Below are 25195 nucleotides of genomic sequence, written 5' to 3'. Positions count from 1 at the left end.
ATTTTGTAAAATCCATTTTTCTTATTTATTGATTTGAGAGAGAGAAACATTGATTTGTTGTTCCACTCATTGGTGCCTTCATTGGTTACTTTCTGTGTGTGCCCTGACCAGGGATTGAACCCACGACCTTGGTGTATCGGGACGACACTGTAACCGACTGTGCTACCCGGCCAGGGCAGAATTTACTTTTCACTTACAGTTGACCTGCCAGATTGCCTTAGCCTCGGGTGCATAACAGGGACTAGGGCATCCATACTTCCCAAAGTGATCTCCCTGTGACATGAGCCTGTGTGACACCATCCTGTATTCCTCTTTCAAATCTGAAAAATTCAGAATCTGAAACACTTCTGCTTCAAGGGGTTTCTTTGTTTTCCTCTCATCAAAAGGAACTTGTGCCGTTATATACGGGAATTTTGTCTATCTTCCCCCCCGAACCCCAAAGGATTTCAGATAAGACACTGTGAACCCACACACTGCCTCTGTGTAGCTCTGACCTCAGAGCTAGGTCCACACTGCGTGGGACAGAGAGCCCAGCCTCTGACTGCCTTCCATTAGCCCGATCTTGTGCGACGTCCTAGTTATAGCTAGAACAACCCGATGTTTCCTCGCTGCACCCTCCTTCCCACTGCCGTGGTTTTGCTTGTGCGTTGTGGCCCACAGGGCCCCTTCCCGCCTCTTCTCACGCTGTCATGCTGGTCCAAGCCATCGTCCTCTCGCCTGAACTGCGACACTCTTCCCCTCCAGGCCCCTCTCCCCCGTGGCTTTTCTCCAAGCTTCGAATAAAACCCTGAACCCTTCCAGCACCTGGGAGAGCTTCCTCGATGCAGCCCCTGGTTCTGGCCGCTCCCTCGTTGCCTACCAGTCTTCCCTTTGCTCGCCGCTCTTCTGCCTGGCCCCCAAACACACCAGGCGCTCCTTCCCCGGGGCTTTTGCACTTGCGTTTTCTCTGCCTGGAATGCTCTTCTCCCCAGTATCAGTGTATCCATTCTTGTTTCATTTTGATTTGTGCTTGGCCTCCACGATGAGTCTGACGGGAGTAGCATCTTCTGTTAGTCTGGACCCGTGTGCCGCTCGATTTTCATGACTTTTTGACATAATGTACAAGGTGGGACAAAAGTAGATTTACAGTTGGCAGTATGCGAAACGTAGTTTATTCTTGCATTTTTTATTAATTATTGTGTTATTTTCCATACAAAGGACTATGCATCTGCTTCCTTCATGACATTTAAGTTATGGAAGGGCAGGGATCACATTTGCCTCATTTCCACGCCTGGGAGAGGTGCCTGGCGTGGGTGCTCTGCAAATATTTGCTGAATGACTTGTGCTCCGTAGGACGGGTGTGAGCGTCTCTTTCCTGGTTTGGAGGCTGTGTGCTTCCATGCAGCTAATCAATGAAAATGAAAGATGCGGCCCTTTGGTTTTGTTCCATGATGACTCGGCCCGTTCCCACGGCTTCCTGTCGTGCCGCTAACAGTGTCTGCCTTGCAGGCTGCGGGCCTCGAGGGTGCTTCTCGTCGGCATGAAAGGCCTCGGGGCGGAAATCGCCAAGAATCTCATCCTGGCAGGAGTGAAAGGACTGACCATGCTGGATCACGAGCAGGTGAGATGTGCAGCCACCTCCTCACTCTCCAAAGGAGGACCCAAACAGTCCCTCCACCCCCTTTTTAAAAATTGATTTGAGGGGGAGAGAAACATTGATTTGTTTTCCCACTTACCTATGGATTCACTGGTTGCTTCTTGTATGTGCCCTGACCAGGGATCGAACTGGCAGCCTTTGTGCATTGGGGTAACGCTCTAACCACCTGAGCTACCTGGCCAGGGTGAAAGCTGTCTCCTTTCTTGGGTATAAACACTTAGAGATTTGGGGGGTTCTGCTTTCCCTTTACGGGCTGGGAAAGGAGGGCTGGCATGAACGGAGCAGCAGCCTTTGGAGACCGGTGACGTGTTCGATTTCCGCACCGCTGCGTTCTAGGCGGGCGGTCAGGGGACACTGCTGGCCCTTGTGGATCTTGTTTCTCCGTAAGAGGAGTTAACTGCTGCGTTGGAGAGCCGTCCCCAGGGAAGGAGGAGTGACCTGGATAACGGGAAATGCAGAGCTGACTCGGAGCTGGCGCAGAGTCTGAGGGGAGGGGAGGGAACAGATACTGTTAAAAGGGATCTCAGCTCAATTTTTAAAAATTAAAAAGTAAAGAGAGGGTATCCTAGGAGATCTCGATGGGAGTGGTTCGCAGACATCACCTTGGAAAACTCTGGATCGGAGAGGAAGTGTGCAGACTGCTTAGCCTAGTGCCTGCGAGTAACAAACACAGCGTCCAGCGATGAGTAGTTGTCTGACGTCACGCCCCTCGGGGGTGGTCCGGGGACTGGTATTTAATGACGTCACGACGTTTACATCGTGTGATAATGTCCCGCATTGATGTTTAATGACGAGCGCTGCACCTCCAGTGTAGTAGTCCTCTGACCCGTCTTTTCTCCACGGTGGAAGAAACTGCTTCTTTCTCTACATTCTCCTGCCTCCATGACATCTTAGGATTTCTTAATGGAATATTTCAAATATGTATGAAAGTAGAGAGAATAATATTTGACATTTCGTCTACCTGGTTTCTACCCTCTGGTTTTTTTGGACAGTATTTTAGAGCACATTCCAGAAATCATGTCTTTAGGTAAAAGACTTAGGAGATTATAATGTCACCTGCTATACTTTGTGTTTCTCTTTCCTTTGGGCAGCGAACAGGGTCCTGTCTCATCCTAAGTAACCAGCACATGGTGTGAGGTCTAGGCTCTGTGTGTAAAAGTAAATGTTAATGCAGCTTTTTTGTGTTTTTAAGATTTTATTTATTTTCAGAGAGAGGGGGAGGGAGGAGAGGACGACAAATAGTACACCCCCCACTGGGGATTTGGCCTGCAACCCAGGCATGTGCCCTGACCGGGAATTGAACCGGTGACCTTAAGTCACTGGCCAGCACTCAGTCCACTGAGCCACACCAGACGGGGCTGTTAATGCAGTTTTTAAAAATACACCTTGTTCTGGGTTTCAGAAGAAAAATATCTGGAATCATTAATTTTCAAAAAGTTTACTGCAGTATGAAAGGAAACATGGATTGGTTCATTTAATGTCACAGTCGTATATTGATTTTTGACGTGATGTAAAACCTGAGGCAAGAAAATTCCTGCAGGCGAAGATGCTGGGTCATCGGCAGTCTGGGCGGACCTCGGCCCGAGCACAGTGCCCCCTAGAGGCAGGAGCGGCCCATCTACGGGAAGCCTTTGTGGTGCAGAGGGCGAGAGTGGAGGAGCCTCGAGGAAAGACGGTTCCTAAACTTGGAGGCGCTTGGTGTGGAAAAGGGGAACGGCAGTGCAACACCGAGGGGCGTGCGACACGGTCCTGTCGCCGCCTCGGTGAGGCAATGGAGGCCATGCAGTGTGGGCGCGAACGGGCTGACTGGCATCCCTTACCTGTTCCCTTGGAGGACGTACAGTGCCTCCCGCCCGCCTTCCACTGCAAGGCCTGGCCGCTCTGACTGGATCGCAAGGCTGAACACCGAGTTCTCCGTCCCATCAGTGCTTTAGAAGATGTGGGAGGGATTTAAAAGTAGGAGATCTTCAGGTGAGGCTGACGGGGAGAGTTGGGAACCAGTGGCTTCATCCATCCTGGTCCCTGCCGGCTTACCCAGCCTGACCCCCATCCCATACATGTAATAGTTCACGAACACCGTGTGGTTGGTTTGCGTGCGCTTTTCTTCCCCCAGTCTAGGAACATGCCAGGGAGACGGTGCTGCGTAGTGCAAAAAGGTTCAGATCATGCAGACTGGGGTTCAGATGCCCCCTCCTCAAGCTGGGCAAAGGACCCAGCCTCTCAGAGACTCGGTTTGCTCGTTGTAAAACGAGGGCCTTGTTCCCGGCCCCTTAAGAGATTTTCATTTTGCCATCTTGACTGGCATCCAACACACCTTCTCTTACCCAGAAGCGCTCCAGGGATCGGCTGTACAAAGAAAGATGCACGGCACAAAGAAAGATGCACGGCACTGGGTTCCCGTTGTCACGATTCCTCTGGGAACCAGGCTGGGCTCCCTGACTCGGGCTGCGGGAGGGGGCATGAAGGTCTCCTGCAGTTCCGAACCGAGCCGAGTAGTCAACAGGTGGAGGTGTATCGAGGGCTGTATTCCAGGCGGGGACCTGGCAGTGGCTTGAAGCCACAGGGGAGAAGTAAAACATAGCGAGCAGTTTGGAATGTTCAGAGTGTGAAACCAACATTGTGGGAGCAGGATGTCACTAGGGTCCAAGTCACGAAGCGTGCGCTAGCGAGCCCTGCTACTCGCTTCCACTTATCACTAATGGCTGTGTCAGCCTTGGTTGACACGAGACCACTTAGAAGGCTGCTTTAGTAGTTTTGGTGAGAGATGGCCAGGATACAAGCACCGGTACCGGTGATGGTGCAGGAAGCACGCGTGGTGAGAAACTCTCCGGTGGCAGAACCGGTAGGGTCGTCAGCAGGCACGAGAGGAAAGCAGGGAGTAGCTCACGGCAGTGGACAGTTACGGGAGGTGCTGGGCACTGTTGCAAGAGCCGTGGCTCCGGTGCCTCATCTAGTCCTCACAGCAGCTCCGAGATGCAGGGATCTTCATCCCTGCTGTACAGATGAGGGAACTGAGGGTAAGGAAGTGAGGTACCGGCCCACTCAAGGTCACAGCTGTCAGTGGGAGACCATGACCCAGGCAGCCCATGCTGAGCCACAGTAGCAGATGGCTTCTACTGAGGATATAGCAAGGGTGCGAAGACCAAGTTTCTGGTTTGGGGGGCTGGATGCGTAGTTGACGGGCTCATCAGCAAAGAGGACACATACAGGAGTCAGATAATGAAGGGCCCGTGAGATATCTGGGAGGAGGTATCTGGTGGGCAGTTAGTTTAATACAGGACTCGGAGCAGGAAGAAATCTGTACCGTTAAGAGCGATTTGAACCCTGCCTGGTGTGGCTCAGTGGATTAAGCACAAATGTGCTAACCAAAATATCACCAGTTTGATTCCCGGTCAGGGCACATGCCTGGTCTCGGGCTAAGTACCCAGTGAGGGGTGCATGAGAGGCAACCACACATCGATGTTTCCCTCTCTTTCTCCCTCCTTTCTCCTCTGTCTAAAAATAAATAAAACCTTAAAAAAAAGTTAAAAGAGCGATTTGAGGAACACCAGAAAATTCTGGGAGAAACTAAGAGAGGCATCGGTTGGTGTGTGCGGTACTGTGCAGAGTGAGAAGGTGCGTGACTGCGGCAGAAGTCGGGGACAGCCGCCCTCCGAGGGCCCGCAGAGGCTGCGCTGCCCAGCCAGGGAGGAGGAGAGCCGGAGCTCCGATGGCGGCAGCGAACACTGATGGAGTGATTAGCGAGTGTGTTGCTTTTATTAACACCTGCATTTTACACGTGGTTCCTCCGTACACACTCAGGGTTACACCGTAAGTGGCTGAGCCAGCATCTGAATCAGAGATTTGAATCCTGCCTGAATTATTTCAGAGCCTTGCCCTCAATCACCAGGGTGTTCAGCTTCTCGGAATATAATGAGATCCCTGAAGAAGTGGGATGGGAGGGGTCAAGGATCCTGTCAGAAGGTTGGCCTTGAATGGGAGAGGGACCAGCGCATCTTCTTGGAGGAAAGGCAGGAAGGTAGTTAGTGCTGTGGTTGCTTGGCAGGAGGAGGGGAGGTTACTCTTGGCCAACCCAGTCTTGGGGACGGTGAACAATGGTTAAATCAGGTGTTCGGAGTGGGGAGAAAGGCTTTGTGTGAGGCAGTATGGAGTCTCGTGATTATGTCATCCAGCCTTATGGGTGGAATCATCTCTGCTCCAGCCCCCATTCATCTTTCCTCTGATCTCCAGTTGAACTTGTTATTTCAAACATTCTTAATTGTATTTGATTTTTGCCCTGCTCTGATTTTAAACCCCTGTAGGCAGGGACTACATCCTTTAAACTACTTACATTTGAGTGCTCAGAGTTAGGCACATGGTAAGTGTTTGGTGAATTCCTGCCCTGATAGTTGGGTTGTTTTGTTAGCTGTTACAAACTGAAGTAGAAGCATGGGTGTTTCTTTTCAGGGTAAGTTTTCTTTATAAACACAAGGGGGCGCCCTTTAACCATCAATGCCCAGTAAAAGCTCCACATCTCGCTTTAAAGCCTCAGAGGGGGACAGGGTGTCGGGAGTCTGCAGTAGGCAGATTCCTGCAGGAACGGTGTTGCGGTAAATGCTGGGTATTTTAATTATCCTTTAAAATAGAAAGGCACGTTGTCTTGGAGATATGTTTTCCCCCATATTCAAGTATTTTTTTTTTTTTTTAAATTCTCTGCAGGTTTCTCCAGAAGACCCTGGAGCCCAGTTCCTGATCCGAACTGGGTCTGTCGGCCGAAACAGGGCCGAAGCCTCTTTGGAGCGAGCCCAGAATCTCAACCCCATGGTGGACGTGAAGGTGGACACTGAGAACATAGAAAAGAAACCGGAGTCCTTCTTCACTCAGTTTGACGCCGTAAGTGTCACAAAGAGTGTCCGATCTGGGGGGATGCAGCAAATTAAAGCACTAATTGCATGTGTTCTAGGTAAACTGGAACATCAGAGTCTTGAATTCTGCACTTTTTTTCCCAAGTATGTTTAGAAGCTAGACCGTCCTGCAGGCCTAGCACGCAGCCTCCGCAGCAGGTGGGGTGCGCGGGAAGGGGTCCCGTGGACCAGGCCTCCTCCGGGCTGTGTTGTCTTCCTTCCAGACTCTGTGCACGGAGCTTTGGTGCATTTAATTGCAAATGTTTTCTCCCGAAAACTTAACAAGTTGGTGATTAATTTCTGTAGCACAGTCAATTTTTTTTTTTTTTTGCTAGAAATACCAAACTACAGCTTGTGTTTTGTCTTTAGAAAAGAACACACCTGATCTTGGTCTGTCTCTTTCACACAGCCACTCCGACCGCGTTGCCATGGATAACGCGGCAGAATCGCTGTCGTCATAAGCCAAATGAGGCATAGCCAACCCATTCGGCATCACTGCCAGATCTCTGCAGAGGTGAAAGGATAGGTTAAGTTCCGTTCCGGTGTCTGTGGCCTTTCTGACGTGGGTCCCGTACCCTGGAGTGAGCTCGGGGAGCTGTGAAACATCACAGATGATCCATCTCCTTGTTTTTAGATGAGAGGCCGGGCACGCGAGAGGTTAGGAGCTGGGCTGGTGGCTTGTTTTCCCCACACTGTTAGATTTCACACTTGCATCTGTTCGGATACGGGCTCGAGATGACGGCTCGTCTGTGCGCTTTGTCCTTTTCTCTCTTTAATTCACTTTGCTTCGTAACTCCAGCTATTGGGACATTTTCCATGTGGAAGAAAGTCTTCTCTTCATTTTTTTTAATCCACAGAAACCACATTTGATATAGTTTAGGTGTCCCTGGAACTTCTAGCAATTAGAAGCTCCGTTAGCGCCAAGGCGTGGGGCCAGTTGCTTGTATAAGGCACGTGCACGGGGCATGTGGGACCGTCTCATGTGGGACTGGTCGCCTGCAGCCCTGCAGGCTTCCACTGCGCAGTGGTGGCGTGTTCCCCGGTGGCTGTCACACCTTCTTTTGATTTCTCTGCGGGAGGCTGTGTCCTCTGAATGCCACCAGAGGCACGCACTGCTCTTCGAGTGTATTCCAGTGCTCGGGCTGCCAGAGAGGGCCCGTCACGTGGAAATAAATCCTTTTGTAATTTCTTCTCCAACTTGGTGTGTTCGCATGGGAAATGCACATGGTAGGAGTCCTTTCTGGGCTCTGATCACAAAGCTCCTCCCGGAAAGAGGGTGTTTTGTGCGGCGAAGTTTAGCCATTGCCAGGCTCCCCACTTACTGGAGCAGAACCTCGGGCTTCGGAGCAGCATCGATGATCCCACGGCGTGAACCATGGCTCATTGTCTGAGGTCCGAATGGAAGGTCACTCGGTCCATAACCTTTCCCTTTGTCCCTCAATTCAGATAAAATTTCACATGGAAAACTGTGGAAAAATAATCTCAACAGGACTTGTTTATCTTTTTTACCTTAACATATCAGTCGAAAGAAGGGGGGGGTGAATGCCCTTGTATTTAAACGTGACCTATGGGTCAATTTTTAAAACTGGTTTTTCTTCTTGCTTGTTAGAAATAACTCACACTAAGTTATTACTGTCTTTTCTTTTTGTGAGAACTATGAAATGTGGTTTACATATATTCGGGGATTGGGAAACAAACTCATCGAATGGCTTTTACTTTCTAGCTACACACGTTTCGTTTGGGCTACAGCAAGTGATGGTCTCCTAATTTACGTTTTCTATCCACCCAGCCTGCACCTTCTCTTTCGTCTCTAACCGTAGGGCCCCGGGAACCCGCTGGACCAGTTTGGAATTGGCTGTGGATGCACCTGTGCCCGGCGAGGCTGCGCATTCAGATTTCTGTAGACATTGGGGCCGGGATTCGCAGTTTGCAGAACTCACGCCCAGCCCTTGTCCTCCTTCCCGCAGGTCTGCCTGACGCGCTGCTCCAGGGACGTCATAGTTAAGGTCGACCAGATCTGCCACAAAAACAGCATCAAGTTCTTCACAGGCGATGTTTTTGGCTACCACGGATACACCTTTGCCAATCTCGGAGAGCACGAATTTGTAGAGTAAGTGTTGGCGGAGGAAAAGAGAATGTTACGTTCTCAAGATGTAGTTTTCTTCCCTGATGGGAAACTAGCCGTTTGAGGAAAGTCTTTTATCGTAAGACTTAGAACATTGGGAAATCAGCTAAGAGTGTGTGATGTGTGGATTTTGTGTTCAGAATCGTAGGAGATGGGGCTTCTGCCCTGGTCTACTTGGAAGCATAAAGAAAGCAGAGTCCTCGGCGGTCGAGGGACGTCATCCGGTTTGGATTTCCAGGAGTGAGGGGCTGGTGCTCTGCAGGGGCGGCCTGCCTGGGCCGGGCAGCCTCCGTGGCCCAGCCTCGGCGCGCATGCTCGTTCGGCCGAGAGATAGCGACTGAGCACAGGGTAGCTAGGTGGGCTGCTTGGGTGGCACACTTGGCCACTGTCTACCACAGCCCAGAGACTGCCCCGTGTGGCACGCAGACCGCGTCCTCGTTTTGAGTGCTGCGGTTGCAGACCCTGGTGATGCTCACGTGATGGGGCCTGCGGTGCTTTGAACTTGGAGCTTCTCGATGAGATGGCACGTTACTGTGAAACTGCACGAGCTGGTTCTTTGCCTGGGATTTTCTAACTGCTGCCCCCCACCACCACCGCGAGAGGTGGAGACCCCGCTGCGTGGCAGGCGAAGCCTCCCACCCAGAGGCAAGAACAGCTTTCTGTAGTTCAGCTTGTGCAGGTCACCGCAGCTTCTCTGGTCTGCAAGTTTCTTGCCTGTGAAATTGACTTGGGGGAAGGACAGATATGTTCAGAACTTTATAACCTCAGTGTTTTGGGTTGTTTTTTTTTCTTTAGATTTTATTTATTTACTTTTGAGAGAGGGGAAGGCAGGGAGGGAGAAAGAGAGAGAAAAAACATCAGCGTGTGGTTGCCTCTCATGTGCCCCCTACTGGAGACCTGGCCTGCAACCCAGGCATGTGCCCTGACTGGGAATTGAACCAACAGTCCTTTAGTTTGCAGGTGGGCACTCAGTCCACTGAGCCACACCACCCAGAGCTTGTAACCTCAATATTTTATGGCTTTACAAAAATCTAGCTCTTTGGGCACATTCTAAGTGGATGAAGAAGTCATAGAGGAAAGCAGTCCAGATTAATTTAACGTGAGCTCCCCGTGGCAGAGGGGAAGAATTCAGTTCCGCTTCTCGTGATTCAGGTGGAACATTCAGAGTCTGCTAGAACTCACGAGGCAGCACTCTGTGCAGTGTGCGTTATTTCTCTCCTCACAACCACCTCCTGTTAGCGGCCGTCACTCCCACGGGCTGGGTGCCTGGCTCGGCAGGTGATGGGTGGCCAGGCTGGGGTTTGAACCTGGGTCTGTATGACTCCAAAGCTTTTGCCCTGAAACCAGCATCCTACTCTGTGAGGTGGTAACGCTCTCTTTGTTCTCATCACGTGATTCCTAGGGTAGAACTGGGTTCCTTCCCTGTCGCCCTCTAGGGAGAAAACCAAAGTTTCCAAAGTTAGCCAAGGGGTAGAAGATGGACCTGATACCAAGAGAGCAAGACTGGATTCCTCCGAGACAACTATGGTCAAAAAGGTATGTCTGCTCTGTGTGTGTGTGTACACACACGGGCGCTTGGGGGCGGGGTGGGGCTCAGAAAGCCCTGGCCGTGTGGGGACAGGCAGTGACAGTGGCAGATGAGGGAAGCCAGCATGGTGGGCTTGAAAGGAGGGTCTGGACATGCTGGGCTGGGGCTTGTCCCACTTACAGGGGGCAGCTGCTGTGCAGAGCCAGCCTGTGAGCTGTGGGGAACAGGTGGGCCAAGGGCACCGGATGTGACTTCTTTAAAGAGATTCAGAAATGTAGGGTTTGTTGAGGGAGGATATGCCCTGTCCCCAATTTTTTTTTTTAAGATTTTATTTATTTTTAGATGGGAAGGGAAAAAGGGGAGGGGGAGCATCAATGTGTGCTTGCCTCTTGTGCGCCCCCTACCGGGGATCTGGCCTGCAGTCAGGCATGTGCCCTGACTGGGAATGGAACCAGCAACCCATTGCTTCACAGACCCACACTCAATCCGTTGAGCTATACCAGCCAGGGCAGGTGTGTATTTGTTAATGGACACTGAGGCTGTACTTGGAATTGGTGCAGTAATTCAAAGTCATTTTCTAGAAGGAGGAGCGGGAGTTGGAAGGGAAGGAGAGACGGTGGTAATAAAATCCGAAAAGGAACCTGTCGACGGGGAAGCCGAGGTGGAGCGGTCGGACTTGGTTTTGTGGAACTGAGAGGAGAGAGATGTCCTCTTTGCTGCGTAGGTTTAAATGTCGAGAAAGAAAACCAGCTGGCCAGAGCTCGGACTCAGGACCGCTCCGAGGGCTGGGGGGCGTTGGTTCCAAGAGTAAAGCGGGACTCCTCCAGCTTCCAGCAGGGCCGCTGTGGGTTTTCTTTCTCTTGCCTTTTATGTTTGTGCTGGAGTAGTTCGATGCCGTGAGGGTGAGACAGAGGAATTATTAAGCCCTAATTTTAGTGTCTATTCACAGGACCATAATTATCCTGTGTTGGTGTTTGGGCCGAAACTTGGGTCTTTTTCTTTCTTCCTTTCTTTCGGAGGCCCAGTCGGGCCTTATCTGAATAGTTCCCGAGTTTGGGGCTGGGGGATGAATTGTTAACTAATGTAGGAGGACAAAAGCAGCTTTGTGGGTGCTGTCAATTTATAAATCACACCCTCTTACAAGCGTGACACTTGGCCTTGGTGTGAAGGGTTTTATGGCTTCAGGGCTTCCCGGGTGGAGGCGGGCCTTTCCCATTCAAATGGAGAGTGCCTGGCTTTGTCCACCGGCACCGCTGGAAGTGTCCTGGGAGTGGGTTCTGGAGGTGCCCGCTGAGGCCGCTCCGGACACCAGTCTCCCCTTCCGGAGCCACTGTCCGTCGCTATGAGGGGAATGCGGGCGGCGCGGGCGGCGCGGGCAGGCACTCGCCTGCCATCCCCGGGCTCCTCGGTCACCGAGTGCTTCGTGTGGCCCCGTCCTACGTGGGGTGGAAGTGGAAGGTATCAAAATACGCCCCAGCTGACATTGTTAGTCAGCTGTTTCCCTCGGACAATTCAGGCCCAGATTCCAACCCGAGCCCTTGAGGTTGCGAGGCATTCGGTGCATTCCTGGTGCCGATCCCCGGGATTCCAGCCTTGCCTTTGTGCGGCCTCCCCAGGGGCCCCGGGGAAGGCCTGGGCCGCCCGGTCCCGGCCGTCCCCTCGTCACGACGAGGCTTCTCCATTTGGGCAGAGACCGCCCTGTTGTGTGGAAGTTTTCTTTCAGCTCAAAAGTTCCTTGATTCAGAGTCTGCCCTTTTGCCTAAATGGGCTGGAACAACTGGTTGGGTTATGGTCGGGGTGCAGCCTGGGGTGGGGGAGCAGCCACTTCCTGTTTCCTGTGAAAGGTTTCTGGTCAGGTTCCAACTGTGGTAAAGCCCCTTTTGCTTCAAGGTACGCATTGTGCTCCTAAATTAGAAACGTTAAAAAACAAAGAGGGAAAACAGAGATTGTGGTTTTCACACCATCGAGGAAGACACGGGGCCTTTCTAGGCCTTTGTAGCATGCGCGCCATCGGGGCAGATAGGGCTGGGTGGGTGCTCAGAGGTCGCGTGCTGCGTTTGGTGCCCCCAAGAAGTCGAGTAACAGGTTTCATGGGAACCAGGTCTCGGGCACAAACCTCCGTGGACAGTGATGCGCAGTGCATCGTGTTCGGGAAGTTTCCCAGAGAGAGGAGAGAGAGCTGTTGGAGTTGGTGTGGAGACTCAGGTTTGCCACCCCGAGGCCGGGACCAGCGTTCGGTGACAGGAAGCCGGATCCACAAAAGCACAGACCTAGGACAAAGTGACTCTGGCTTTCCTCACTCGAGACAGCCATCTCTTTCTCTTTCTGTGAGTTGCAAAACGCCTGCCGTGTGGCTCTGGCCTGGTAGCTCAGTTGGTTAGAGCATTATCCTGGTAGGCCAGGGCTGCAGGTTCCGTCCTCAGTCAGGGCACGTACAAGAGTCAACCAGTGAGTGCATACGTAAGCAGAGCAGCACATCGATGTTTCTGTCTGAAATCAATGAATAAAAAAAACCACCGTGTGCAGGGCAAGTTCACAGTGCAGGGTGCAGGGGGTCATGTCCAGCCCTGTCGTCCCCATCTGCAGCCGGTGCTGGAGCTGGGAGAGGGTCAGCGGCCAGCAGGTGGGAGAGCTCAGGCTGAGTCACGGTCACTGGCTCACCGTGTGATTTACACGGCGGGTCCCCTGGGAGTTTCCAGGGGGTTTTGGCGTTTTATACAGCGTGTAAAGATGGAGCTCCTTCCTGGAAAACCTTGGGGAGGAAAGGCCGTTCTCACAGTCCCTTCTGCTGCTCGCGTTCCTTCATTGTTAGGGGCCGCCCGGCACGAGTAGCTGCCCGATGGTGTTACTCGTCCTACTAGCACTTTTAAAAGGAAACGTAAAGTAGGATTTGTTCCTGACGTGCTAAGAAATACAGATTTAATTTTACCTCTGCTTCTGAAAATAGTAGGTGACTAATTTGGGCACTGTTAATACTCTGCTCATGAATTAGGTGTAAAATTCCACAGGGGGGTAGTGATTCATTATTTTGATCCCCCTGTCGGGGCGGTTTGTTGACAGCTCCGTCCTCCTCCCCTCACCCGCATCCTTAAAGAGACATTCCTGGTGACTGGCGAGTTTCTTTCCTCATCTCTGGTGGCATCTTGCCTCTCGAGGCTGACTGCTGTCCGGGTCACTCGTCAGTGTCTCTCCCGTGGGGTTTAAGCCCCGTACATACAGGGCCGCTCCCTCTGCCAGGCAGCGCCTGGTGCTCTCACATCCAGGAAATGCGTGTGCAGGGTAGTCTCGGCTGTCTGTTATACAGATTACTGGAGTTTTAAACAGAATTCTTGAGTTAACTTTCTTTTGTGATCAACTAAGCTGGACTAGCTTTGTAGCACATTAGTCCTCACAGTTTAGGGTTTTGAGCTAAACCGAGAACAGATTTGCAAACAGGACAGGGCACTTGGCCGGGAATGTCTAGAAGTAAGTTATCCAGTTGCCTCGACCAGATCCTGAGGCCCAAACGCTGCTAATTGTCAGAATCTCTTGGTCTGGGGGAGGGGTGCAGGGTAGCGCAGGGTGTGCCTGCAGAGGGTTTGGTGCTGTGCCGACGGTGGCAGAGTCTGATGGCGCCTGTCGCACCGGGGAAAGTTTCTGGGCCCTCGGGATCAGGGATGGGGGGGTCCTAACCAGCTTTACAGCACAATCCAGTCTCCGTGTGTGTGTGTGTGTGTGTGTGTGTGTGTGTGTGTAATACTCGATGTAAACAATGGTGCCACAAGTTTCAGAACGTGACAGTAACACAGCATTGAACTTAACGCCCAGAATCTCTCCAGTGCTGCGGTGCTGGGCTGCATGCTGCGCCTCCCTCCTCTCCCTTGGGTGCCGGTACATCGTGTGGGCTTCACAAGGTACCTGAGGGGAGCAGATAGAGCCCTGCTTGGCCCGGCGTTTTATTGTGCGTTTGTAGAATTTACTGCGTGGTATCGTAGGTGTAAAGTAGGAAGGATATAGCCGGGCCCGTACCCATCACCTAGTGTAGAGCATGAAGTATCACCAGTGTGGTCGGGTCCAGCCCTGGAATCCGTCCCCGTCATAAGTAGCCTTTGTCCTTCATTGCAGTTTTCATTCCTGTGCATTTTTTCTTATGTGTGTGTGTCCCAGCAGCATGGAATTGTTTGGTGTGCTTTTTAATCTTTTTTTTTTTTTAAGAGCGGGGGGAAGAGAGTGAGAGAGAGAGAGACATCAATTTGTTGTTCTACTTACATATGCACTTACTGGTTGATTCTTGCTTGTGCCCTGACTGGGGATCAAACCTGCAACCTTGGCATATCAGGATGATGCTCCAACCAACTGAGCTGCCCGGCCAGGGCATTTTTAACTTCTTAAAAATTGGTTTCTGCCCTGGCTGGTGTAGCTCAGTGGACTGAGTGCAGGCCTGCAAACCAAAGGGTTGCTGGTTCCATTCCCAGTCAGGGCACATGCCTGGGTTGCAGGCCAGGTCCCCAGTAGGGGGCGTGCTAGAGGCAACCACACACTGATGTTTCACTCCTCTTTCTCCCTTCCTTCCCCAACTCTGTAAAATAAATAAATAAAATCTTTTTTAAAAAAATTGGTTTCTTAGCGTGTGAGTGCCACCACCTGCTTTTTAAGAGCAGTGTTATATATCTCTGTAGTTCTCGGGCTTCGCTGTCTGTATTGGTAGCCACTAGCCACAGGTGACTATTAAAATTAATCAAGATTAGATAAAATAGAAAAGTCGCTTCTCCAGCATCTCTGACCACAGTCCACGTGCTCGGTAACCACGGGTGGCTGTTGCATTTGTGCTGCAAGGGCGGGGGGTGTTTGACCAGCGGGGTGTTTGTGAGTCCTCTCGGACAGCCCTCGGAAGTTCTTTTCCTTTCTTCCCTTTTCTCTGACTGCAGAGTGTGTGTTGTGCGACCGCATCGCCACCGGGCTATTGACGGCCATGTAGGTGTGTGTTTGCTGTTACAGCTGAGTTGTGCTGCAGTCGGTGCTCCGTGCGTGTGTCACTGACCTCCGCGGGCAGCTGCGTGGTTTCTCCAGGGGAGATAATGCAGGACGAAAACGGGATGTGCGCCTCTCACCTTTACCAGGCCCTGCCCACGCAGTCCCACCGCGCAGTTTTATCCACAGACATACCAGAGCCAGCCCCATGTGACAGTCGCGTGTGCTGACCTGGGGCCCTGGGGCCACTTGGCCGAGGGTGAGACTGTCTCTGGTTGCGCTTTCAAGACGCCGGCCTCCCAGGAGAAGGTGTGGAGGTTGGGCCTGGAAAGCTGTCGTTTTGCACGTTGTTTCGATTCCGATTTACATCCCAAACCCCGTCACGTGTTACAGATGTTCAGCCTAATTTAAAAAGTCAACTCTCTTGACAGTCCCAGGTGTGGGAAACACAGAGCAAGTTGAATGAACGTGAACCCGCCCCCCATAGTGACTTTTCAGTATTCCTTCCAGCAGGCGTACAGTAGTGTACGTAATAAAGTTGGGGTGCTGATGAGTACGTGTGAGACATGTAAGCACCTGACACATACGACACCTGTTGTGTTTGGACTTTGTTACTCTGTTTTCAGAAGCGCTCCCGGCCCTGTGCGCGCTGGCGGGGAGCCTGGCTTGCGTCTCCCCGCTGTGGTCTAGCGAACCGGCTCCCGTTGTGTTGACAAGGTCACTGACATCTCCCACTCTTGTAAATGGCCTGGCACAGCCCCCCCCCCCCATCTGATGGCTGGTAGGCCGGGTGGAGAATTCATCTTTTTCTTTTTTTAAGATTTTATTTATTTATCTTTAGAGGGGGAGGGAAGGAGAGTGGGAGAGAAACATCAATGTACAGTTGCCTCTCATGTGTCCCCTTCTGGGAACTGGCCTGCAACCCAGGCATGTGCCCTGACTGGGAATCAAACTGCGATCATTTGGTTTGCAGGCCCGCACTCAATCCACTGAGCTACACCAGCCAGGGCAAGAATTCATTGTTTATAGGCACTGTTGGGCTTTTCTCAGGTGAGAGGCAGCTCCCGGGTTTTGCAGAACAGTGTAGCCTGCTCCCTGTTCCGCCTTTCCTTGTGGGCCCTGCCTCGGGAAACCTCTGAGGGCTGTGAGGTGCTTGTTACTAGTCTTAACTGGACCCTCGGATCGAAAGCCTTAAGGCTCAGGTTCTCTGGGAAGGAGGGGAGTGCCTCAGGCATTCTAGTCGGGGGGGTCCTGGAGCCGAGGGCACGGAGGGGCGGGGGCCAGGGAGTGAGGGGCGAGTTGCCCGGTCTGGCGTGCTCTTTGGGTAGAGATGGGTGGTGCTCTCCCGGGGACCTCCCTGGAAAGACCCTTCCTCCCCGAGAGGGCCCTCAGGTGAGTTTTCTCTGTAAACCCAGTGCTGGTGAGCGGGGTAAGGCAGGCACCGCCGTTTGCATGTGTCTTACCACAAACTAGGCAGCTTGGGTACGTTTTGTTTTGTTTCTAATTGTTGTGGTCAGTGACAGTAGACTTGGGGCCATTGGAAAACAAAAAAGGGGACATTGACTGGAGGCAGGCCGGAGCAGCACAAGATAAAGAAGCACTGTGATTTGAGAGGGGTGAAAACCGGGCAGCTGGGGCCTCCGAGGCGGTAGGAATTTGGCCTTTGTCTTTAGAGCTCTGCCCTTAATAAGGGTCTATTTCCAGCTTTCAATTCTCAATTCCCAGGAGAAAGGAAGAATCTGATTGGTCAGGCTTGGGCCAGCGCTCTCCCCAGCACGTCACCTGTGGCTGGAGGGCTAGTCCCCAGCACAGACAGAGCCGCTGTGGGCCTCTGCCCCACACACCCAAGGAGTGTCCCTAAAAATCATCTGCCACAGTCAGGCCTGAGCATATATTCATTTGCCTAGGGTCACAATAAGTGACCCAACTGGGAATTGTTCTGCCCTTAGACTTGGGGAGGAAAAAGGGCCTCTGCCCTCGGCCCTGGTGCTCTAGAAGGTCCCACTGTCCTCCTTCCAGCCATTTCCCTCGTAGGGTCAAGGTGTGTCCGCCTGGGGTGCAGAGCCTTCCCCCGGTGCAGACCTTGTGCTGGGTGCCTGGGACACTGGAATCCTACCTCCCAGGCTTTCTGGACTTCTTCCCCAACCTGTCTCTGGAGTGCAGGCCTCACCGTGGGGTCTGGGGGCCACGGTCAGTTTGTAGGTCGGAGCTGAAAGAGAAGGGCAGAGGGCAGAGCAGCCTCCCCGTGCGCCTCGCTTTGGCGCAGAGCTCCGCGGAGTGGGAGAATTCTGCATTTGGCGCTGATCTTCTAAGTGGCTATGGAGGAAGGACAAGTATATCCTTTATTTAACAGCTTGTTTAGTATGATTTGCAATATAGCCGAACATGTGGGCCTGATGCATGGGTTTCCATTTGTACCCTTGCGCAGGCCCTGGAAGTGTTAGAGGCCGGCCTGCTTGGGACTGAGAATAAGACACACACACCTCCCTCCATTCATCGTCAGATAGCGGGGTCTGACGAACCCATGGATTCTCAGCGTTGCTTTCAGTCGGGCAGTCCTCCAGAACTCTGGGTTAAGGTCTTGGTCGTTTTTCAAGCAGGATGCAAGTCCGTAGCCTCCTCGTGGTGGTCTTCCCAGGCTGATCTGCGCCTAAGACGTGCTGAGGAAGGGCGGGCAGTCTGTCTTTCGACACCATGACTTATCTTCCGAGGTCAGCAGACCCACTGACCAGAGGTCTGAGGGTGGTACGGACATCTCACATGCCACCCCGAAAGGACTGACGCTGGGGGTGCAGAAGCCGCCTTCCAAGCGGCAACCATCGCCCTGTGCCTTCACTGGCAGTTCGAACTTCCATCCCTAAAACCCATTTGGTCCTTGGCTGGCTGTGGGAGCTGCCTGGGGGCTGACGGGTCTGGGTTTACCGAGCCTCCGGAAGGGCACACTTGTGTTCAGTGTCTCCGTCTCCGTCTTACACACCTGAGGTCGGAGTTCGTGTGGTGTGTGCAGAGACAGAAGAGAGGAGACACGTGCCTCTGTAAGTTTTGAGTTATTTCTGCGCTCACACCCATCTTAAACTCAGTAAAAGCAGCTAGTACCGAGAGCTGTATTTTTTCTGAACCATCCGAGCACAGCGCCAGCACGGTGCCCCATCACTCCCCCGTGTTTCAGGCCGTTTTTCTCAGACAGGGCCTCCTCCCCCGCAGCCCCGCCGTCAGAGGCAGCAGACTCGCCGGTTAGGTGGCCGCGCCGCCGTGCAGTTCTCAGACCCCGTGCAGGCGTTGCCAGGGGCTCCAGTCACATCCATGTGGCAGAAGGACCCAGCTCAGGGTCATGTGAATCTGGATTTTCATCCCATGTTGCCTCACGATGAGAGTCCAGCGACACATTTTGGCAAACATGCTGCCGTGTGGATGGTTCTCATCAGAGCCCGCGGTTTGGTGCATGGGTCCCACGTGCTGCCCCTACTGCTCGCGCTGCTTCCCTCGTGCGGAGGGAGGGTCTGTCCGCCCAGCCTCTCGGAACACAGTTCCTCTGCTTCGTGTGACCAGTGCGCTTTGTGCGGAAGTGTTTTGAAGACGTAAACATCCCATTCCTCATTAAACTTTATTATAAATTTTAGGTTTGTGGACTGATGGATTCTAGCGTATTTAAAGTGGTGTAATTTGCTATTGTTTCTCTTTATCCTCAAATTGTTCTAGTGCGTGCTCCTTTGAGTGGGCTCCTGTTTCCCTTTTGGGGTCCCCATGGTTCTCCGAGCGCTGACTTGTGTCGTTGTGTCGGGCTCAGGTGGCGCTCCGGAGTCTCCCGCGCTCTCGTGCCTGAGGTTTGAATCCGCTGTTTCTCCAGGGGGAAATGTTCAGAGACACTGGCATGGTGCTTGGAAACCAAGGTCTGGGCGTTGGTGGTGTGGTCATTGCTTTTAGATTATTGTTGCTTTCATTACTTTTTAAATCCTCACCTAAGAATGTTTTCACTTTGAGAGAGAGGGGAAAGGAGTGGGCAGACAGACATCGATGCGAGAAGGAAACATCGTTCGGGTCGCCTCCCGTATGCACCCTGACCAGGGATCGAACCTGCAGCCTCGGGGTGTGCCCTGGCCTGGAGCCCAAATCCTGCCTTTCCGTGTGTGGGACGCACGCCAACCCCTGAGCGCCCGACCTGGGCTCCGCACACGCTCTCTTCCCTGCCCTTCCTCAGTCCCAGCACCTGGCTTTTGGATTGCCTTGTTCAGGAAGGGGAAAGGAACACCGTTTTCTCATTCATATTTAATTGTGTCTTAAAATACATGCTATGGTGTTTTCTAAGATTATTTGATTTGATTTCATAGGTTTTAACCACACTTCCTCCTACTTCAGGGCTTTTGCAAATGCCATTGCCATTTCCATAGCCCGGCGCTGCCCTTTCACCCCCCCTTGTTGCTGCTGCTGCTGCTGCTGCTGCTGTTTCCTGTTCCTATTGTCATCCATTGGCAGTAGCAAAGCATCCTCTACTGAGAGACATTTATTAATTTTTGTTAGTTTTTGTTTACTGTTACAAAAACAGTCTTATTATTTTTAGACACTTCTTCGCTTGTGCAAGTATTTCTTCAGGGTAAATACAGCCAGAGTTACCAAGAGCGAGCCAGGGCTCCGGCTTTGCCCTGCGTCCCCGCACAGCGGGGAGCGTGTCGCTCATCACCCGGGGGGGGGGGGGTACGCCATCCATGCTCAGTGCCCACTGCGCCTGCGCCTCCGCCTCTTCTGATGAACAGCAGGCCTTAGAGAGTGACGTTTCTGGATGGTGAGGAGCTGCCTTGTGGTTTAAAGCCAATGTAGTTTGTCCCTAAGCAGTCTTGCCTTTGTTTTTTTTTTCAACAGAAGGTGGTCTTCTGCTCTGTTAAAGAAGCGCTGGAAGTGGACTGGAGCAGCGACAAAGCGAAGGCGGCTCTGAAGCGCACGACTCCGGATTACTTTCTCCTCCAAGGTGAGGGCTTGAGGCGCCCGGCGTGCCGGGCTTTGGTTTCCGCAAGCGTGGTTGCAGGGTCCGTTTCAGGCGGATCCTCGTTAGCCGGTTCTCCACGGCCACACATCCGAGCGAATGGAGACCAGGGCCGTCATTGAGCTCTGGTTTCTTAGTGGGTTTTGCACTCGTTTATTATTTGTTGCAATGAACAGCCCTCCAAAGTTGAGCCTGCGATAACGACGTAAATCAACTTCTGAGACCACTTTTCCCTCTTTGGAGGTCTCCTTGGCCGCGAAAGCAGCTCTCCTCGCCTGAGTGGTTCCCCCCCCTTCCCTCCTTGCTGGTGCTCAGGGGACTGTTAGCAAAGTATTGTCTGGCTCTTTCCTCATTGTTCTTCTGCCTGGCACTTTAAGTTTTCTTTAGTGTTCTTTTAATAACTAACATTGAGTGCTTAGTACGAGCCCTTGGGCGTAGATACGATTACTACCCCTTTTTTAAAGAAAAAGAAACTGATGCACAGAGAGATGAAGGTTTCTCATATGCTTCAAGTTACACAGCAAGTAAGTGTAAAAATATCAGTTAATTAGTGTAAAAATAACTCATTTATTGTAGAAACCACTAGAAAAAAAAATCACCTTGACATTTTTGTGCTTTGGGGACTGAGCTCCCCACTTCTTTCTCATCGTCCCACCTCATGCCGAAGCCCCCTGGTCACCTGTCCCAGGCCCCAGGTGTGCTCCCAGGCTGATGGGCGTCAGCGTTTTTGCAGAGCCGTGGCCCTTTCTCTGAGCGACTCTGAGTTGCAGATGTAGCTTGTCTGTATCGCATCTCCAGTTGCCTTTGGACGGTGTTTGGTCTTCCTCCCCCCAGTGCTGAGAGGAGAGCTGCACCCCCACTCCCCCCCACTTGGTCTGCGCAGACAGACTCCAGGAGCACCGACCCCCCCCCCCCCAAGTCCGGGTGGATGAGGCTGTGCAGGCTGGTCCACACACATTCCTGCCTCTGAAGGGGATGCGTGGAACCATGTAAAACCTCCTTAATGTCGTAGTCAGAAAGTCAGACACAGCTAACGTTTACCTTTCCGTTATTTATGAGAAAGCTCTTCCCCTACTAATTAATGCCGTTAACCTGATTAGGAACAAGGAGAGTTGGGGAAGCAACTATTTCGAAACACTTAATACCTGTTTGCGTAGAAGTAATGGAATGGCTGCAGTAAGCAATGCGTCTGTTGCTTGTGAGTGTAAAATCCAGAGAAAAGCCCCTATTAAGGACTGGGACAGTTCAGCCCGGAAGTGCCAGCTGTGGTCACAGCAGTGCCCCCTCTCTGGGACTCAGAGAGCAGTGGGCCTCACCCCTTGGGAGAGGCTGATTGCTCAGTGCCTTCAGTAAATAATAGCTGTTAGTTTGCTAAGTTTTGTTTGTTTGTTTTCTGTGGGGTTTTTTTGTTTGTTTTTTTTAACAGCGATGTGGGGGAAAAGGGTGGGAGAAAGAGAGAGATAGGTATCAGCTTGCCACTGCGACTAGGACCAAGCCCGCAACCCAGGCACGTGTCCTCACCAGAAAGCTAATCCAGTGACCTTTCATTTTCCTGCACAACACCTGACCAACCGAGTCCTACCTGTCAGGGTGGTCTGCAAAGGTTTTGGGCAGGACTGCTGCTTATCTCATTGGTCAGCTGGTATTTGAGTTTACCGTGACCTGGAGATTCCCGGCCAGGGCCAGCGTGCCTGCCAGGTACATGCGCAGCGTCTGCAGACACATTTCGTTGGCACCGTTGGGGGTGGGTGAGGCGAGGTGCTGCTGGCATCTAGTGGGGAGAGGGCAGGGCGGTTGCTCTGTGTCCCTTGACACAAGGCCCAGGACGGCTCCCCATGAAAGAGTTTCCTGGCCCCTGGCAACAGCAGTGCCGAGGTCGCGGCTCCCCGATCTAACCCTCCACCGTTTTCACAGTGTTTCCTTGTCTAGACCATCATTATAGCCCCGAATGAGGTCAGCACCATGAGAATGTCCCCAGTTTGGTTTCTCGAGATAAGGGAACAGACCCAGAGAGGCTGCGTGTTTTGCGTAAGAGGACACAGGTTGTCGATGGCTAGGGGGGTGGAAGCTGAGCGTCCCAGGTCTACCAGCAGTCGTTCCGAAAACAGTGGGTGTCTCTCTGTCTGTGCCTCCCTGTATAACTCTCTCAGCCGCCTGCTGCACGAAGGTTCTGGAAGTAGAGGGAACTGCTCTTATGCTCTCGTTCCCTGGTTACCGCCGGCAGCCTAGAGCCCTCAGCCCGTAAGCATTAAGGTGTCTCTCTGCGGATGCGTCACCTTGCTGTTACAGTCAGAGAAGTTCTTTCCGTTTTCTGCTCCGCCGTTTGTACACCTGTGAGGTTCTCCTGCAATTCCACCCTGTTGGACTTGCCCAGGAGAGCACAGGCGCCCTCACGGGACGGCGCCCTCTGCCCAACACTGGTTTGCCTCTCTAGGATCTTATCTCCTCACCTGTGACAATGGAAGGACTACGCTACTTAGCCTGTGTCTGAAATCTCTCCTCGATGTAAAGTCAGTGAGATCTTTGTATTTGTATGCTTTTAACAGCTTTATTGAGGTATGACTCATTCCAGAAAGTTGACCCATTTTAAAAGTGTGCACTAAGTTCTCACTTGATGTCATTCATCGGTTCTGCAACCAGTCTCGTCTTACACGTCACTTAAGTTGGTTTCAGTTCTGCCCAGGTCTTGGTGTGCCTCTTGGTGCATTCATTGGTGGGTTCCACTACATGGTGGGGGGTTGAACCCACCACCTTGGTGTTCTAGGACAGTGCTCTAACCGACTGAGCTACCTGGCCAGGGCCTCCCATTCCTTGGAATTTATTCCCAAGACCCTTCCAGGACCATGACCGATCCACCTAATGGGGCCTTAAGAATTCCCAGCGAAGACGGGGCATTGACTGCGATGCACACCTGAGGCTGCCTCACAGAGACCCTGGCTTCATTGCCCCGTCGGAGACTGTAGTAGGTGCTTGATAAATACATATTTTAGGCATGAGTGACTCTGTTGCTGGTCTGGTCACCTGCTCCAGGCTAAACGGAGAGCAGCCTGCCCCCAGTTGTCCCTGCGGGATCTGAAGCCGGGCTGGTCCCAGCTGGCCCCTCCCACGCAGGTGCGTCTTACCTCCCCACTCGCAGTTCGGCCTCTGGGGAAGCAGCCGCCCGTGCGCATGTGCCGGCCTTGTTTGGGCGCTGAGTATTTTTCCAGTTTACTATAAGATAGTGGCCAGACTGCACGCTTCCTGTTGCATTTTTCCACTATCTTGAGAGTTGGCCTTGCCATCTGTGAGCAGAAAGGTCTCATCTTTTTATTATTCTCCCGTGATAAGCTGCAAAACATTAAGCATGAGCTGGTTTCCTGTGGCAAAAAGTTGACTTTGATTTGTTCCTTTTGAGGTTAGTGTGAGTTTATCATAACAGGAGCGCTAAAAATACCAGGTCCAGGATGGAAACAGCCTTCACGTAACCAGCACGAGCAGTGACAGGCAGGTTCAGGGAGAACTGGAACTTCGTCTCAAGATGAGCGTTGCTCGGCAGAGAATCCTTGGCAGCCTCGACTTTCTCGGTCTGGGTTCCGATGCCTGGCCCCAGAGAGCTCCGGCCACGTCGGAGCCACAGGCTGGCGCTGCAGACAACCGTGGAGCAGCCTCCTTTCAGAGCGCCCGCTGGTGCCGGACCCCACGCGGGGAGCCCTCTGAGCGGGGAGACTGAGCCTTGCTGCCGGAGGGAAAGACAAGCAAATAACTCCGCCCCCGCGAGGGGAGCTGGACGGAGGGCAACGGAGAGGCTGCTGTGCTGTGTCCTGTGTCTCAGTGCGTGCGAGTTACCCCATAGTGATCGAAGCAGACCTGTGGGAGGGGCCTGGGGGGGCTCAGGGTGCGGCCGTGTTTGGGAGTTGGAAAGGCCTCCTGGAGGAGGAGGCCTACCTGGGCGCTGGATGTCAGAGGCTAGGCATTTGCCAGGCGGTGAAGGGAGGTGAGGCTGCCACAGGCCGAGGAGCAGCCCGGGCAGACGGGCAGCAGTGCGGAGACCGAGGCCCCGAGGGGCTGGACCGTCTGGGCTCCCGCGGAAGGAGACTCTTGGGGCCCTGAGTTTCTAGGGTCTTGTCTTAGAGCCAGTGGTGGGGCGTCAGAGTCACTCTGAGGATAGCTGCAAAATACCGACTCCTGGCTCTAGCTCGGGCGGAATGAATGAGAAAGCCCCGGGGTGGCCGGCATCGCCGCGTGCCTGTAAAGCCCCCAGATTTCTGAGGGCCAGGTAGCCGGAGGGAGACCCCTGCCTCCGGGGAATGGGGACCCGGGTCCCGTGTCAGCCTCGATCATGTTTGCATTTTTACATCTGTTAGGTGCTGTGTTTTAAATGGGACCATTAGTACCTGGAGGCAGGAAAAAAGGAACTAACCTGCGTGGCTGCCATGCAGTGTTTTGACTGTCCTCAGACTTCAGAAAAAAGAACTGTAAACACACTGAACTCTGGTTGGTAGGTGTGTCTGTCCCAGCGGTGAGGGTTAGCAGTTCCAGAGCCACGCAGACAGACAGGTGAATACCTATGTTGTGGGTAACGAGAGGCAGGGTGGTTCTGCTCTGTCGTCGGTGCCAGAAAGGGCGCTCCTGTCGGTGGGGAGGGCGGGGAGGCCAGGAGGGACCTGTGGGATCGGGTCGGATCTCAGTCCTTCCATGAACCCGTGGTTCTCTTATTTGTAGCCAGAGAAGTGTACGTGTACGTGTGTGTGTGCTTTCACACTTATACATGCGTGTTTTCTTTTCTTTAAGATTTTATTTATTTTTAGAGGGGAAGGGAAGAAGAGAGGGAGAGAAATATCAATGTATGGTTGCCTCTTGTGGGCCCCCTGCTGGGAACTGGCCTGCAACCCAGGCATGTGCCCTGACTGGGAATCGAGCTGCGATCCTTTGGTTCACAGGCCCGTACTCAATCCACTGGGCTACACCAGCCAGGGCTACATGCACGTTTTCTGGCTCCATCTGTTGAGGGGCTTTAGAGGCGAAGACAGCCAGTGACAGGGAGCACAGCATGTGCCCAGGCTGTGACTGTTGGCACCCCCGGGAACAGGGCTCCTGGGGGAACGGCCGGTTCTGG

General features: G+C 52.7%; 1 protein-coding gene across 1 annotated transcript in view; it reads left to right on the top strand.

The window, feature by feature from the left end:
* The window catches only part of SAE1 (SUMO1 activating enzyme subunit 1), a 58184-nt gene that overhangs the window by 11343 nt on the left and 21646 nt on the right, over nt 1-25195 (top strand). Inside the window, exons 2-6 of the mRNA XM_037155106.2 lie at nt 1489-1600; nt 6335-6508; nt 8487-8629; nt 10081-10180; nt 19980-20085. Coding sequence (XP_037011001.1) covers nt 1489-1600; nt 6335-6508; nt 8487-8629; nt 10081-10180; nt 19980-20085 — 635 coding nt within the window. The remainder of the gene's footprint in view (nt 1-1488; nt 1601-6334; nt 6509-8486; nt 8630-10080; nt 10181-19979; nt 20086-25195) is intronic.

This window comes from Artibeus jamaicensis, unplaced genomic scaffold, assembly GCF_021234435.1.
Source record: "Artibeus jamaicensis isolate MK-2021 breed Jamaican fruit bat unplaced genomic scaffold, CSHL_Jam_final contig_1526, whole genome shotgun sequence".
NCBI lineage: Eukaryota > Metazoa > Chordata > Mammalia > Chiroptera > Phyllostomidae > Artibeus > Artibeus jamaicensis.
Note: the sequence above shows the minus strand (reverse complement) of the source record. Positions and strands in the feature narration are given on the sequence as shown.